We start from the raw sequence: 18,426 nt of genomic DNA, 5'->3' as shown, positions 1-18,426 counted from the left end.
TGTAACCGCATTCAGACAGCTTTGTGAGAAGCTTGTAATTAGTCATTGTAGGTGCATTGGAAAGAGCTGTAGGGTCTTCTGAGCTAACAAAAGCCTTATGCTCCCATTGTTAATGCTCTGGCACATCATATGCTGCAACTGTAATTATCAATTTTCTCAGATCACATGGACAATGTCCAGCATTGCTTGTCATCTACAATAGCCTAAGAAATTATTCAAGAAGCACATGGAGTATGTTTGGTGGTCAGGTTGCAACATCTTTCACACATTATGCATACTTTTCAGAACAGGAATTACAAATCACATATTTTCGTTCCCTGATGTTCAATCTTACAACTCTTTCGAGACACTGGAAAAATCATTGTGATACCATTCAGGGAAGCCTAAACCCCAGGGTGACATAAATCCTGGGTCTGTGCAGTCCACACATTTCCCTTTGAATATCCTCAGATGCATTAGCAAGACATGTCAGTAACACTTTAGAATAAGGCTCCCAGTTACAGTGTATTTACATAGTAGGTACTCAGTAACTTACTCATTAGAACAGTGCAATTATGCATTATTACCAATATCTATAAGTACACAATTGTAACTACATTTGTAACTACGTTTGTAACAACATCTTTTCTTAAATGCACATGTGATTACATATAGAACTGGTCTCAATGTTGGAGCCTCGAGATCTCCACCCATTGGGTCATCTGGTAAAGATGCCCACCAGGAGGCTACCTTTGGAGCTATACCGGGCTTGGCCCACTGGGAATCCTTTCGAGGCCGAGGACTATATCTCCCGGCTGGCATGGGAAGGCCTGGGAATCCCCCAGGAGGAGCTGGAATCCATGGCTGAGGAAAGGTTGCTCTGCTTAGTTTGCTGCCACCATGACTCACCAGGATAAGCGGGTTTGAAAGTGCATGGATTGATGGACACTGCCAGCATTTACTTTGTCCATGCAATGTAACCACTGTTACACAACCATAGTCATTCATTCTCAAAACATATATATATATATATATATATATATATATATATTAATGGAAAATTACATGTGCATTTACAAAAAACGTAGTTACAATTGTTTTCTTAAATATATGTTTTTTACACATTTTTACACATTAAGTATATTGTAATAATGCATAATTACACTATTCTTATGAGTAACTACACATGTAGTTACTGAATAACTAAGTAAATACACTATAACTGGGAGACTTATTGTAAAGTGTTACTGAGATGTCTTTTGACAGTCAAAAACCAATTTTTCATAAAATAAAACAATGCATTATATAATTACATTATTTTTTAGACTAACTTGGTATCATTCAATCCAGTTTCATGTATTCAATTATTTAAATGCTGACATGTTGCCCGCCATAATGTATTGCTTGACACTGTTTGTGATTAATTTCTTCCCAGAAAAGCTTTCGACTTTCCCTTTGTGCTCATGAAATCTAATTCACATAATACATCTTCCCCACAATGGAATTTAGTACCTACAATTGAGAGGGAACCATCACTCTCTTGAAGTAGGCAGGTCACATTATTCAGAAATAACACAAGGAAAGTCAACAAGTCTTAAGAAATAGACTCCTGATTTTGACACTAATGACAAAGCGAGAATGAACAGTACCTCAGGAAGAGCAGACATTCACAATCTCCTTTACAAAGAGAGTATAACCGAGCAGTTATTTGAATTGCAAGGGCGTAATGAGAAACATATGTTAGAGATGCTGCAGCTTCGTCTCAAATAAATCATTTAGTGGTACTTTTATCCCTACTCTGTTAATTCCGTCAGAGATATGGAGATCCTTAATTCATCCCAGGCTCCTTGGCAAAAAATCAACTCGTGGGACAGAAATGGAAAATATTAACCAGCTATCTCTGTGCCTGAAACCTCCAAGATCGGGGAGCAATTAAACTGGGAGTAATGGTGGAAATACAAAACAGGCAAAGAGAGGACCAAGTGGGATATTATGATGTAATAGACAGTTATATGAAGATCTAATACCATTTTCTTTACAGTTGACCCCGAGTTAATGTAAGTTGAAGATGCTCTAATTTCACAAGCACATTAAAAAATAACAAAATACATCATACTAATATTATCCCTTCGGAACTGAAGTTCAGTTGTGTTTAGTTTTTTGGTTTCAAGTGTATGTCTACCCCATTTTCCAGGACGGACTCTATTGAATGGAAAAACAGGCCAATGTTGAACAAACCAAAGTGAAAATTCCAACGGCCCGGCTAAGATCAGCTTTGTACAGTTGGAAAGGGCTGAAACGAAATGGCAACTCTAAATGGAAGGAAGGTGGAGACATAGCAGTTTGACCACCAGTCTGTCTTGTACTAAATGTATCCATTACTCTGTTTACATGCCTTTGTGTAATACTATTTCTCTCTGAGTGGCTCCAGTGTAATTAGATTCTGCAATTATAAAAAAAAAACATTGAAATGACAAATGGATTTTGAAATCTGACTGTGTTTATGTTTACACAAATGCTGGGGGTGTGTCCTCATTGCTACATCCTCTAAATACGACCATTTTGACATGCTGCCATGCCGATTCTACTCACCATTGCAACTGCTCTGCTATCAGTTTTCTAGAGTGTCTCATGGTGAACAACCAAATGCAAATCCAGACTCTAACTAGTGAGTTACCATTAAGAAAAGGATGGTGTTTAATCAAAAGCAGCCTTATGAATATGCAGCTACTGTAGAACCACAGGAGGGGATGGGGGATATATTTCGGGAGCTGGAGGAACATGGCATGCTTACTCTAGCATAGCATGTCTCTCTGGTGACGTTATTAAATACATTCCCAGATTTTATGCATAAGTTGAGGCCTGCAAGATGAAGTTAGCAAAAAATAAGAAATTAATACATTTTGAAGAAATTGTAACAATATTTTTTTCTTGTAAATCACTTAGGAGATGCATTTTAAAAGGATACATGATCGTTTTCTGTAGAAAGCTTTTGCCAAAAACCATTTGATCAAGTTCATAAACAAGTGGAGAGATGTGTTCATTCCCTGTCCCATGTGTTCCAGGCGGAGGAGGCATTGTGGGATGTGGGTGGATTATGCCCAGCCAGTGGGGGTGGCTGAGTGCGAGGGAGCCCCTCTGTGGCTAGATTATTGTGAAATCAGACCTGCTCAGTCAACATAGGGAAACATTGGCTATAAATGGTGCTTTTGTTAAATCCTGGATGCTAACGAATGGAGGGTTTCACATGATTGCAACACCGAGAGAGAGAGAGAGAGAGAGAGAGAGAGAGAGAGAGAGAGAGAGAGAGAGAGAGAGAGAAAGAGTGAGAGGAAATTGTGCTGCTTTGCTGTTTTTCTCCTTTTTTCCCCAAGAAATGTTTGTAAAAATATGCGATTTGTCAATGCCAAAATGACATGTTTCTAATCCTTTCAAGATGGTATAGACTACAAATTCTGCAACAGACCTCCTGCATCTCATTTACTTCATTTTTAACAGAAAAGTTTAATATTTTAAGCCACATTGTGAACCTTCAAACCACTAAACCTTTACTTCCAGGTGGAAATTAATTGCAGTGCCTCACAGCAGGCTGGGAGACAAAGATTTCCCATTGCTGACTTAATTCCCAGCATGACCATTCCTAAGAAACACTATAAACCCCCAACTCCCTACAATCGCTAATGTGATATACTACAGCATACTATTTAACAGTGCTTCATCCCAATCTTTGTGTTGTGGTCTTTACATTACATATTAGTACAGAAGAAGCACAGGTACAACTAAAGTAACAGAGCAAATCTACCATGGAGTTGCTACTACAGCAGTGCCACTTATGAGTTGTATGTTTTGTATTTACACATGTATTTTAATCATGTTGCGTGTCCACAAAAGCACTTACATGTGCATATCAAGAGTAGAGCTTATAACAAAACTGCTATGTTTATGTTTTTGTGTCTCGTTTTCATAGCAGTGTCCACCCTTTAATTGTCACTGTAATTTCTGCAATAACAATGATAGGTAAAAGAGAGAGAAATGTAAGGTTTTACCTTTTATCTACTTTTTCCATACTTGTTTATATTACAGTACAGTACATCTCCATTATAAAGAGAAGGGTTTTAGGATTATAACACTGTCCCAAAGTACTTTTACACTATATACTTGTACTTGTTTTAAAAGCATATGTTTCAGATTTTAGTCTGACCAAATGCTGCTCATTGAAAACCGACTTGAAAAGGCAAAGCACCAAAGGGAACCCCATGCAAATATTGCTTTCCTTCGGCTTGAATGCTGCTGCCACCAGAATAACTGGCTACTAAATAAATGTAAAGTTTTATTTATAATGCCAGTTTGCATGGGTGACACGCTCAGCAAAACCTTGGGATAGGAAACAGATGTTTCAGGAAAAATAAAAAACAGCTGCTGACCATTAATATACAAGCAGTGAAAATAAATCACACTATCAATCAATCTGAGATATTATTACAAGAATTTACATGTTATTAGGAATGTTTATGGGTACATCTGAAACTTTTAAGTTCTCCACTCAGTGTCCACTCTGTCCAGCACTATTATATACCATATGGCTAAACTGCTGTTTTTGTATACAATAAAGCGCTGCTTTAGATGGAAAAAAACTTTTTTGAAAAACACAGCTGTATTTTCTTTTTTTGGGCTTTCCAAATATTCAGTGGAAATCATTGGTAATTTAAACATAAAATCTTGAATGCACCGTAAAAGCAGAACTGTGTTTCCTCTTTGAATTCCACCCTATTAAACATTTCAAACATAAACAGAAAACCAGGGAGCCTAGGTCTGTCAACTACACTTCAGTAATTTAAATCACTAATTGCTCCTTTCAGGCAATTTGCCTTTCATTAATACTGCTACAGATGAGGGGGTGGGGTTAAGAAATGTTCATTTATAGAGTCGGGGTTATCTTTCAAGTGGGGACCTGCTCAGAGAGACGTGTAAAAGACTGGGTTACCTTTTTGGGGGGAAACGTAGATTGTGTCATTGCCGTTTCAAAGCTGTGTGCACCTTTGAGTTGTGTCTTCTCCCACATCAATTTAAGAAGCTGCACTGCTTTGTCATCAGAAGACAGAGGCTGACAAGACATACTCTGAAAAAGAACAGAAGTGTTATTACTCAAATAATTTAAAAATGTATGTAGCTTCTTTAAAAAATGATTAGGGATGAATTCCCTCAATGGAGACATGTCTGCATTTTTCTAGTTCACATCTGATGAGCAATTTACCTGAGTTAATTGTGAATAAATTGTTTCCTGGTGGAAAAGCTGCATGTCCTGAGGAAATGTTTAGTAATTGCAGCAGCTGATGATAATCTTCAGGGGGTTACTGTAAGACACTTTATTGTCTTGTATGAACTGGGCTATATCAGTAAGTTAATAATATCAAAAATCATATTTATATGTTTTACTAAACATTCATCAAAATGTTCCAAAAGTATTTCTTTCTGAAAGCGCTGCCTAGATACATTTGATTTTATATTCTGAAAATGACCTACATTTGTGAGAACGTCTGCTGATAAAGACCTACACGAGTGAAAACTGACCTTATCTTACTCAGCTTACTATTGCGTCTATGCAACTACCCTCCCTTTCATGAAAACTCAAACAAAATTGTGCCTGGCTCATCCATGTTGAAAAGCTTCCTTAAACACAGAACTACCTTTAATCTATCACTGAAGCATGTTAACTCTACTGGAAAAGGTGCCCTGAAAGCAAACATTTCTGCATAAATGTGCAGCAGATTGAAGCTTTTTTGTACATGTGAGTCATATGTTTTATATACTTTGCTTAATATGCTCGGACACTCAAGAACGTGAAGCTGACCTGTTGATAGAGGAGCATGATTTGAATCCAGAGTTGGGGCTGCCTGCTGTTGAGAGAGAAGCTCGACTTGCTGTACAGGCAGTAGTGTCCCTTCATGGGGCAGCTGAAAAACAGCTTGGCAACACAACTTCGAATGGAATCTGAAACACACAAAGACGTTCAGTACACAAACAGCAGGGGAGCCGTGCCGCAAAGGTGCACTATTCAAAATTCCCACTGTATTAGATTTGTGTATATCAGGTCAGTTTCTGAGGTAGTCTTGTCTTTGAAACTTGAGGTGCGAATGATGTGCCTGTTACTTACACATTAATTAAGAGGGATTACCCCCCCATCCCACTGCCACACCATTCCCCACCCCTCCTGCCAGGAAAACAAACATTCCTACTGGCAGACCATTTACCAGAACAGTTTAATTTATTCCCACAGTGGCAATGTTTTCACGTTTGCATTAACAATCAGAATACAGAACTGCCTTATGAAAAAAAACTGATTTGTTTTCTTTGCCAAAACAAATACAGCACAGTTAATCACTGAAACGGTACTCTATGTCTAACCATCGTTTTATTTATTCTGTTTACTACCAGCTTTTATGAACTTGGTATCCAGGATAAAAAAATGCACTAGCCAGGCCATTACCCCTTCAAAGTAATTAAGTTAATTCACTTGCCCCTTATTTAAATGTATTTTGACTATTTTCATTAAAAGCTATCCATTTCTCTCTCTCCGGCTATAAACCGTAGTCAAACCCTCTTGAAAACCAGCTGAATATTTCCAAATAAGGATGAATTGGATGTCTTGGCGCTCATAATTTGCTAATATCAATAAGAGCCATGTGTTACAAATACATCCACTTGGCAAGCCAGCCATCTCAGAAGCAGCCCTGTGTGCTATGGTGCAACATTGTCTGTAGGAGTTCAGTAATATAATCCCCCACATGGTAACAGTTACCTGTCAGAAATTAAGGTAATAACAAACTTCCTACAAATTACCCCATACTGGTGCAGGTCACTGGTAGACTTTGCTGGTCAGCATCTATTTGAAACAGGGCTGCATGACTCAAACTTAGCAATGCATTTTCACAGAACGATAATGTGAAAGCAAAAAAGCGCCCCGCTGTTGTATGATACTAATAGAAGTCATTTTTGCAGCAGTGGTGAACTAAAACTAATGATAATTTCACTGCATGGTGTCACATATATAGACACTTATCATCTGCCTTTGATGTACTAATGTTGTCATGAGCCTTTCAACATTTACCAAGTGCTAAGCACATTCACATGTCATATAACCGCTCTCCGAGTTAATCATTTCCATTGTCTTAATTAAACTAAATATTTGTGCCTGGCAGACCGTTAACACATCTGTAAATTTATGAACCCTCTGAGATATACAATTAAAATATCTAAATCATAATTAAATACCAGCAGATAATACTCTTCTTTAATAATGTATGTCTGAACATTTGTGTTGAATTACAGAAATGCAGTATTCATTTTGAACAAACTTCCTGGAATTGGTAGTGGAATGCCCTTGGCATCTTTAATGTTGCCAAATATCACTCTGTAGCACACAGGGGATATTGGAATGCCTTATAGCCCGTCCCTTACACGTGTTTATAATATGAGAGGTGTTACTGTACTAAAATTGGGGTTCAGCATTAATCATCACCACATCATTATACTACTCAGCACTTTGTGCACGCAATACAAGAATGACATGCTTAACAAAAGTCCCCTTTTTAATGACGTTCAGATGGAATTATTAACTCTCTTATTAGTATTATTATTATTTATTACTGAAAACATTTTATTTTATATGGATTCTTCATTTAACTCTTTGTCGGTAGCCTAACAAGCTAAAGAGACTTGCCTTCAATGATGCACTGCTCTGGAACAGGGATCTGTTTCACCATATCGGCACAAAATGTCTTTATTTCGCTGAGGTTTTCGGTGAGGTGCTGACACAACTGATCCTTGTTCTGCAGGTTGCCTTGGTCAGCCAGGCTACTCCTGTCTTGACTGTCTTCTTTCTGGGTGTCTGCTGAGCTGGGTGCTTCCCTGGCAGAAGCACAGGTCTCCAGACACGCAGGGCCCTGGGGGCTGCAGTCATCTTGTGCCACCCCCAGAGGCAGCTTACAGCTTTCCTGGCTGAGTGAGTCCTCTGTGAGACAGATCTCGGAGGGCAGTTCTCCATTGTCCCCCTCATGACCGTTCTCAGAGTTGATGGATTTCGAGCGGACCGCATGCAGAGCCAGGCTTTTTGACCTGCAGGCCCAAACGAAACAAACAACAGCAGATGTACCTCAGCTCAGTGTACTGGTGGGGAAGTGATGTTGTGAAAAGCAAGCTTTGTAGGATCATTTGTGATAAATACAAGTAATACATCAAGAAACAACAACCCAAAAGGGTACACCACAACATTTTACCTGTTGAATCTCATTTCTTTCCTCTCCTCCTTGGAGCCCTGGCCCAGACTGTACCTGCGCACCGGCCCCGGGGGGCTGTTCTCACCGGTCATCTTCTCTTCGAAGGCCTGGATCTTCACCTGCAGCTTCTCGTTTTCATCGCCGTCACTGACCCCACACTCCAGCTCACAGGCCTTTGGACATTCCTCCGCCTCAGCCTCAACCCTGAGAGATTACACGGGTTTTCAGTCAAGCAGACCAATCAACAAATCAGGCGGCACGGGTTCATTTTACTTGCACGATCTACAGGCTCGAAGGGGCTTAACAAGGAGTCACGCTGCGAGAGGGCAACACACAAGTGAGTGCAGAAGGAAGTATACATGAAACATAGGGAAAACAATTCTTATCAAGCTTATAAAGTCCCATTTAATAAAAAATAAATAAATGTAACCCTAATCTAGATCTTCATGGATTTCGGTTGGAATAACAGAAATTCACAAAGAATACTGCTGGGTTTGCGTCAGCTGCGTTATGTGCTGGGTTGTGTTGGTTTGTGTTGGCGTTACATCAATGCCGCTCATTGTAATGTGGCAGGGGGCATAACTAGGGCAGATCTATGTCAAAGAGTTCCTGTTCATCTGTGAAACAAAGGAGTATAATGGACTTAGATGGCAGGTGGATCTCACTGCCCATTTATGTCAATGATGATGTGGAATGAGTAAATAAATCTGTATCACAAGGCCTTTTTATCCTTTAGCCAATTAGAGCACAACTCCAAAGCCACGCAAACACCTGCACTACTGTATATTGGATTTCATTGCGTTTCATTTTCAGATCAGAGGGAATTTCTACCCATTATCTTTTTGATCTTTTTTTTCTTCAGGGTCTATAAAACCACCAACAATGATCATTTGAGGTCACTGTGCTGTTATTTTCTTGATCAATATCCCCAGATGAGCACTGGGAGCAGTCGCACACAAGCATTATTATTTAATTTGCTAGTGCTCCTTACAACCTATAGCTAAGTGAAAGGCATTTAAATTAGTACCAGGTCTCGGTATGAAGGAGGGCCTGTTTCTCGAGTGGCGCTTTGCCTTCAGAGAGCCCGAAGGCCTTGGCTGCACAGATGAAAGCAATGAAAATCTTCCCATGACCGGCAACAAACAAATAAGACCAGAGAGACATAAAAGCTCCTCAGGAAATACTTCAAAGAGGTGCAAGTCTTCGCCCCTAGCCCCTCACCAACAACATGACAGCCAGAACCAGGCACTCCATTGAGATGTTCAACCTGGGTTCAGATCATTGTCTCAGGCACTCCTCAAGAGTGGCCACCAGATCCACAAGGCTCAACAACTCAATTGCTCAGTTCAAAGGCCAGTGGCCACTAAAATATAGTGGGTTTCCATTAAACAACATATTGGTCTAAATTTGTTTAGGGACTTAGCACAACTCCCTTGAATGCAAAGTTTAATTAAGGGGAAACCTATGGGGAAGCTTAACTGAAGATGTGTTTTAATGCAACTGGTCTCCAGAGGCTGATGTCACTGCAACAGGTTTACACTGATATAGTATAAAAATGAGTTTAATCATTCTTTATTCTTACAAAGTTGGACACCTTTTTCTCATCAAGCCAATGAATTGGACACTGTAATGAACTCCTAAATAATCAGAAGAAAAAGCCTTGCGTTTTTACCATTTTACCATTTGTTTAGTTTCAAATTAGTTTTGAGGATAACACACTGAAGATATTTATATGTACCACTATGAAAAGACAAATACATTAACATTTACTCCTAAATGTACTAAAATTACTACACTAATCTTTAAGACTCTGTATACGTTTTCTTTTCCACAGTCTATTTTTAGGTTTTTAATGAGTCCCTAGTTTTTTGGTTCACAGTGAATTACACAACAAAAATAGAAATATATCTTTCTTCTGTGTGTTTTAAATGGCTTAGTGATACAAGAGGAAGTAAGACTCATATTCCTTGGGACACATTAAACCTCTTTATTGGAGATATTATTATAAATGAATGGTCAACATTTTTATGCCATATATTTGAAGCTTATACAGGCTTTATATACTTGCCAGCTGAAAAGGGATTAAGCAATTGTTCCAAATCCCAGTTTGCTGATGCACACAAACTCTTGTAAAAGCAACTCTGTGTTTTTTAATTTACAGTTTTCAGTTCTAAACTCCAAACTAAGGAAACTGAGAGTTGTAGGGAAGTCTACCAAAAACAATATCATAATGAAAGGTTATTTAAATATATAATGGTTCCAAAAACATTAAGTCTGGGAGGAAAAGAGAGAGAGCAAGAAAGAAAGAAAAAGCATTTAAGACAAATAAAAAAAGACACAAAATGAGTAGGCAAGCACAAAAGGGGCAGGCTTTTATGCACCAGAATCGCTAGCATCCAATCCTAGGCGTTCTCCTTTGTGAAGCTGGATTACCCATAAAGGCTGATGTTTGACATGGAGCAGTACCTGCTGGTGAGCACATGGTCGGTCTCCAGCTTCTTTACCAGCAGCTTGGCGATGGCCGTGAAACTGTTGCTCATGCGGTAGATGTCCTTGCTGTAGGCTCCCAGGATGCTGCCGAAGGTGTCTGTGATGTCTTTGATCTCCAGGAGCAGGGTGTGGTGGAACGTGTGCTCCATGTTGGCCAGCATTGTCACGAGATACACTAGGCAGCTCCTGGCCTGTTCCTGAGAGGCAGCAAGACAGGGGACACATTCTGTTATTCCTTCATCCCGTCAACCTCACCACGAAGGGGCTTCTGGGCTTCAGGCCTGAAATACTGCCCCCTTGCCATCGTCAGCATAATGACATGCTCGAGGGCAGAATACAGGGTAAAAAGTGAAGCTGAATTATATTCTGTGTGGATTTTAACACCTGTGTCTGTACCTGTGTTTTCCAGGTTCAAACTGAATCAATTTTATTTAGAAAAATTTTTAATTGACAGTTACTAATTTATATGATGTCATAGTATAGATGAAAGATGTTGTGATATTAGTTTACCTGTACCGTACTGTATTGTTAATTTAGGTTCTGTAGTTCTGTAGTTGCGATGGAATAAGAGTGATTGTAGTAGTGATTGACATATTAGTAGTAATATGTATGTTGTAGGAAATTAATAGAAATGTGATCTCTAGATTTGTCTGAATTAATGGGTCAGTAATAATACAATAAGTGAATCTTTTTCTTTTTAAATGTTCCATTGAAGTTTAAATTTGTTTTATTTTTGTTCTTACTTTATTCTCATTGCTGACTTTATATGCCTGTGTTTTCCAGGTGTCTGTTTTAATAAAATCCTATTTACATTACTTAACGGTGTCAGAGTCTGTGAGGGTAACATGTATAAACAGGTCTCTTTGGATATATAATCTGTAGGTCTCTGTTTATAGAATGTTCTTAAAATGTTACTCTGTGACCTAAACACAAACTGGTATTATTATTTTTTTATGAGTTAATGTTGTTATTCTCTGACTCACTTTCCAGGCTGGGTTTTGCTAGTTTGCTTACCTGCTACATTCCAGTTTGTCTGAAGCCAAACAGAGTCTGACAAGCAGATCAGGTAAAACAGCACAGGGAGCTCTCAATTCTCCCGAAACCAAAAAATTCAATAGAAAAAAGAAAGAAAAAAACCTCACTCCTGCTTCTCAGCAGGATGGTTAATTAAAAAGTCACCTGACTTAACAAGATTGCAAAGTTATTTACTGAGCCCACTGCGATTTCTTTCTTTCAGAAAACTGTCCAGCTGGACTTTAGTTGTTCAACCAGAAAAAGCTTTTTGAAACGCAGCCCCCTTTTGCAATTATGACCAAATTATATGTTTTCAAAATCATTATATTCTGGGGCTCTTAATTCTCAAACTAGCGATTTCCCGTCTGCAATGAAAAATTATTCACTTCAATAAAGCCACTTTCAACAGTTATACATTGCTTAGATGCACAGCTGCTTGGATTAAACAATGGGATTTTAAAAAGAACAATACAATAATCGAAGAAAATAAGTTAACCCTAATGCCCAAGATATTGAGAAAAAGACAAGTACTTATACACCAAACAAACTATTTTCAGAGCACAAAGTGAATTCCACCTTAAAGAACAATTTTTCAGTTAATGTTTTACAAAGTAAACCTCTCTGTTATAGCAAAAACAAAAATATTTGGTTCCATTCCATTCAGAAACAATTTGTTTCAAATGAAAAGCTCAGAGGGTGGAATCAGTGATAACATAACTGGGCCCAAAGCAGTGTTATTATTATAGCTTAATTTCCTCAGTTGAGCATTTGTCATTGTTCAGTCTTGTATAATATATACTGTATTTATTTGAGTCTAAAGCAGTGGCTTATTTTCACTCTATAAAACAATTACATGTTCATCTAAAACAATATATTTATTGCCTTTAGAAGTCTTTGTTTTTTTATATTATTTTTAGATATTTTGAGCTGAAGAGAAATGCCATTAAGGAGATGTGCCTTTCAGCGACCAATTGCTACATCCGGTCATTCTTCACATGCAAAACATTCAGTCATGATGGTTTTTATAACTTTTTTCTACTATTACTCTTAGCACTGTGTATATTAAAAAATATATTCAGGAGGGGTAATGCAGAGAATTCTTGTATCTGTAATGAGTTTTTCAATGTTACAATTTGGATCATGACTGGGACTGTTGAAAGACATTGAAGCTAGTGAGAAATGAGAGGAAATAATGTGGTCTCCTCATTCACCTCATCATATCACTGACCGGAAAACCCTTCGGGTGGAATAATCAATGATCATTCATACGAGCATTACAGCAAACTAGTCAAAATACAATGAAACTTCAAACTAGCTTTGACTTCAGGAAGAGCTGAGCTGGATCAAGTTAATTGGAACAAAACAGCTAAATCTCAGCTGAGGGAGATCAGATGCGGTTTTAAGCAGAAGGTTTCCCTTATTTTTTCCTATTCGAGGGGCGTTAACCTTAAACATATACATTTGTTAGATTTAAACTTGCTAATGCTAACAGTATTTTAATAAAAAACAATAGAAACAGACAGACAATAAACTCTAGCTAGACTACAGTCAGTTTTAGGTAATACCTCAATTACCTCATAAAGTAATGCATGTTCAGAACAACACCGTTTTGTCATTCAGCCACAAATAATAAACTTAACTAAGCAGTTCCTTTGGCAACTGGGATATCGTATTACCATAAGGAGATAAGTGATATTAGCCAATTGTTCAGCGTTCACTTCCAAGTCATTTTAACTAGAGGTTCCACAGGGAGCTTCAGAACAGTAATCAAATTCAGTCAGTTAGAACTGAGCTATATATTCTGCTGACGGACTGAGTCAGTCTCTGGAAGAGCTTTCAGTACATTGTTTAAAGATGTCATTGGATTGGTTTGGAGGACAGCAGCATCCACGGGTCAGGAAGAACTATTTTACTAGTAGCAAATCCCAGGATGCCCACAAATTAAATAGTATGATAGTCAATCATGTTAAAAAAGTCAACACCTGGTAGATATTAAAAAAATCAATCTATACGTTTGTCCCATGGCAACCCTAAATATTTTCTCAATAACCTGTGTCACATTCAAACACCCAGCTCCTCATATGGAAAAATCACACCTTATTAAAATGTAATAACTGTTCTCTTCTTAGGGATATGAATCTTGACTATTTCGGAATAGGCATCAATTGAAATAGATGTGATTTTCTGCAGCAGATAGCCTCATTAAAGCTCAAATGCTGAAGCCAGCACCAGACAGCGAATGCACGAAATAGGAACATATCGTGAGTGTTATGGCGGGCACTTTGCCTTCCAGTCATGGAAAGAGATGAATTAGGTGTTTATGTGAACAGGTTCCCAAAATTGTCCTCAGATCAGACTGGCTTTAAACTGTTTCGCCATGAAAAGTTATGATGCTGTACAGGGGGCTACCCCCCACCCCACCCCTCCCCCTCCACATACCGAAATACCATGCATTTCAATGCACTGAGGCTGTGATGAAATAATAACAGATCTTCAAGATGCCTTCAGAAATTCTCAAGAGGTATCTGAGCCGAATACCCCCTGCATATGGTTTCATGCAATTCCGTAATAAGAATGATCTGTACCTTTTCCTGAAGCATTTTTGAAGGATTACCATCGTTTTGCCAGATGGGTTATTCATAAAATCACCATCCATCACTTTTCAAAAAGCTTTCCAAAGCAAACATGGGTATTTTTTTCTGTACTCTTGAATGGAAAGTTAAAAATACATATTTAAAAAATATATATATCATGTTAAATAACAGTATAATGTATTTTTTTTTTCGTTTAGAAAATCCAGGCTTCAGGATTTTCAGCTCCCCTGCTATCTATCTCTCCATCATTATGTTGTGGCCGAGATTTTTGTATGCTTCTCTTGTCAAACTCTGAACAATAGACTGCAGTAAGGGTTTATTTTTTCATAATTCTCCAGCAATTTTGCTCTGTACTGATGGACATAGACATTCTGGTACCAAAACTGTTATACACAAGAAAAACACTACACGTTAACACCCTCACACATATTAACAATAAAACCATGTTTTGTTTCCAGTTTCTAAGGGAGACTGCAGCAGGGACCAATGCTTTGACCTTCCCATTTATATTTCACTTATAATGAGCTACTGGGGCAGGACAAGACTTTTTTAAACTGACTGTTGACTATTAATAGCAATTTACATCAGAAGGAAACCACACTGACAATTATTTCTGATCATGTTTTGAGGGTTATTTATTTAATGTTAAGGACTGTTTTATTTCAGTTTTTTTTAGTTCTGAGGAACAGACAGGTCTATTAGAAAACAAATGATGGAGGGGAGTGGGTGAGGTTATACTTCAGTGTGACAGAATAATTCAGAAGGATTATTATTATTTTTTTCCATTTCATCATTCAACTGCACATGTCCATTTTACGATTATAGCGATACATGGCAGAGTTTGCTGCCAAGTCATATCAAACATCTATGGTTGAAACTACAAAGAGGCAAATAACACGTTTCATCATTCTGCAATAGACATTTTGCGTTGTCCTCCACATGCTTCTTCTCTTGGGTTTCTCTCATCGGTGTCTTGAATTTCTAATTGCTGGACCCTAAAGGTGCCCCCAGGAATTCTCACCAGAGTAACATATTGTACTACAGAAATGAATATCGGTTTATTTGCGTCCCTCATACAACGGGACCCCCCCAGCTGTGTAAATTGCAATGTGTTCAACAGATGATGCTAACTGCGGCTTCCTTTGAATTTAAAGCCACCTGTTGAACAGGCTACATTGTGCTAATACAAAAGAAGATACATTTTATGCGATTTCAAGAGCTTTCCCAACAAACAATGATTTCCTTAGGCAGTGAAAGTGTTTTAGCCAGTCATTTTTAATCTGACTGAAATCGTCTGTCAAAGGAATGTGCTCAGCACCATTGAAACAGATGCTACCATGTAGCTTGAGCTGGCTGTTGTTTAGAAAGAAAAAAAAAATGCTTGAGTGCTATGCCAGAGCTTTTGCAAAGAAACATATGTACCTTGTATATATACATTTTACAATATTTTGTTATATTTTGCAATTGCCTGCAAGAAAAATCCATATCTCCTTGACATTTTGACTTGCTGGAAAACTAATGCCAAATGTGTTTCTTCCAAAGCCGGCAAACTCCAAACACATACCAGCACACTTGTGTTTGATTAGCATGATACTTTTAGTAGAGCAAAAGTTGTTGGAAGGTTTGGAAAAATGCTCTGGGAAAGTAGGTAATTTCTTCCTTTATGTAGTCTTTCCGTACTTCTTTGAATATAAAAATAGCTATTTTCCTGTGCTGCGGTTTACACTATTTATTTTCTGCACATTTTTTCAATGATGCTATATTGGTACAAAAGGGGACTAATAGTCCAAAACAAACTGAAGCCATCCCCAGAGATGAGATAAAAGTAGACAAACATGCAGAACAAAGGGGAATGTTTTCTTGGGATTTATAGTTGACAGTGTGCACACTGAGAAGCTGGGAGTCACTAAAAGCTCAGCATGACCAGGGCTTTAATGGCTGTGAACCAAGTGGCCGCAGCACAGTTCCTGTGTTAATCACACAGCAGAGATACTATTTCAAGTGTACCTCATGGATAAACCAACTAAATAAAACTGGCAGAAGAAGTTCCGGCGCTTACATCAACATAATCTGGACCCTGAGAGCTCTCCAAATGCTCGGAGGGGACAGAGCTCAGCAGAAACAGACAGCATATTATCTTCGGGTCTTATAATCTTACTTTATAATGAAACTCAGCAGACACCCGCCTTTGCTTTTGCTTCAAGAAACTCTGGAGGACAGCAGCATCCAGGGGTCGTGAAAAACAAGATGCAGATGCTCTGACTTCAGTCATGATAGGTGGCAGCAGGTATCAGAGGTGGGGGAGACTTACTGATGCTACCCCTGCCCTTTATGGTACGCCGTCAGCAACTTAAAATACCCTTGTGCTCTGTGCTGGGAGGTGTCTGAAGACAGGGGACTGATGTAAGGTTTCAGGAGACATGACTACATTTCACCAAACCACTTTTAAGAATCACCCCATGATTGGAACCTTTAACTAAATAGGCCATAAAAAATATAGAAGCCTTCAACTTTGTTTGTCAACAGTCCTACATTAGTAAGCCTAATAATGACAAGAATAATCCTGCTTTTAGATAGCAACTTTTTCTTCATGGACACAAATGAGTTACTCAAGTCCCGAGTGGTTTGAGTTTTGTTTGGGGGGGTGTCTCTCATGCAATCCTACCTCATCTGTGTGTCCCACAGCTCCGTAGATCTTTGCTATTTGCCCAAGGAGGTTTGGGAATTCATCTCCAGCTGTCTTCAGATTGGGAAGAAAATTGGTAATGGCAGACGGGTTGGTAAGGGCAACGTCTACAAGGATGTTGAGGGCAGAGTCGTTCAGGCTGGGGTCATTTAGATAGCTAATTAAGGAGGAGACAGAGGAACTCAACACCTGAAAGAAGGGGGGGGGAAGTGTGAAAAACCAATTCAAAAATACCTCAAACTAGATTCTTAGACACTACGTTTCAGAGACAAATTTCGTTGGAGAATTTGAACACTTTTTCAGGACAGTGATGAAACCAAACCCTCCTTCTTACACACATTGTATCCTGAACATTTTCTCCAAATCCACACCACAATCCCCGAGGAGTGTGAGAACCTCAGCTCTCATTGGCCACAGGAGAACCACCCACCAGTCACTGCTGTTTTTTATTCTTCCTTTTTTGAACAACATTGATTTCAAAAGTGCAGTCTGAAATCACCGCTAAATTACTGTTTAAATTCTTTCGTTTTTTTTTTTTTTTTTTGGAAACACTTTCACTACTTGCAATAACCACAAAAACTACATGAAATTCCAAAGATGAAACAATTACACATCTGTGCTGTTTGTTTCCTTTATGCCTCTTGCTTAATTCTTTATGTTTTATGCTGGGGTTTTCCACTGCAGCACCACCAGTGTGTTTGTCATTCTTAAGTGTCTAATTGATCCTTAGCCACAGTGTCAATTAAAGGTTGGTTGAATAAATAAACTCTCAAAGTCGTGTGATGCTAAGGCAGGGATAAGGTTGCCAGACCTTGTTCTATACAACAGCTAGCAAAGGAAAATAATATATAGGCCTCTATAATATTCATGAGTGTTAATTTCCTTTTTGGTGTATAAATATGGGTAAAGTTGGTCATCGTTACAACGGCACTGCTTGTCAATTTGAAATGTTTAGATACCTGTGGGTGTTGCCTGGCTATCATTTGTAAAAGCCTCAGAAGGTGTTGTTGCTCAGGTTGGTCTAATTGTGACATAAGCGCTGTCAGCTCCCTGATGTGGCTGTTTATGGTCTCTGGCTGCTTCTTGTACACTGAAGGCAGTACACGAAGCAGCATAGAGTTGCCTGTCAGAAAACAGAATTAAGATCATTTAGAAAAACAACACACACACACACACACACACACACACACACACACACACACACACACACACACACACACACACAGTTTTATCAAAGATATATTAATGCATTGGACAAGTTTCCACCCCTTAATGTAAATGCAAAACTGACAGTCCTCCTTAGGGAAAGTAGTACGTGGCCAGCATTAAAAAATCCAAATCCAGTTTGGTATCTTTTGTTTTTGATTAAGTTTTTGTTTGTTTGTTT

At 38.5% G+C, this 18,426-nt stretch overlaps 1 protein-coding gene across 17 annotated transcripts in view; it reads right to left on the bottom strand.

The window, feature by feature from the left end:
* Window positions 1-18,426, bottom strand: part of veph1 (ventricular zone expressed PH domain-containing 1) — a 57,142-nt gene that overhangs the window by 13,684 nt on the left and 25,032 nt on the right. For all 17 annotated transcript variants that reach the window (XM_066709403.1, XM_066709417.1, XM_066709416.1 and 14 more), the window contains 7 exons: window positions 17,999-18,162; window positions 17,019-17,228; window positions 10,722-10,942; window positions 8,256-8,459; window positions 7,700-8,094; window positions 5,831-5,970; window positions 4,964-5,098 (listed from right to left, as the gene is read on the bottom strand). In XM_066709403.1, coding sequence (XP_066565500.1) covers window positions 4,964-5,098; window positions 5,831-5,970; window positions 7,700-8,094; window positions 8,256-8,459; window positions 10,722-10,942; window positions 17,019-17,228; window positions 17,999-18,162 — 1,469 coding nt within the window. The remainder of the gene's footprint in view (window positions 1-4,963; window positions 5,099-5,830; window positions 5,971-7,699; window positions 8,095-8,255; window positions 8,460-10,721; window positions 10,943-17,018; window positions 17,229-17,998; window positions 18,163-18,426) is intronic.

The sequence above is a fragment of the Amia ocellicauda genome, chromosome 7 (genome assembly GCF_036373705.1).
Source record: "Amia ocellicauda isolate fAmiCal2 chromosome 7, fAmiCal2.hap1, whole genome shotgun sequence".
In the NCBI taxonomy this organism is placed as follows: domain Eukaryota; kingdom Metazoa; phylum Chordata; class Actinopteri; order Amiiformes; family Amiidae; genus Amia; species Amia ocellicauda.
This window is presented reverse-complemented; position numbering and strand designations above follow the sequence as displayed.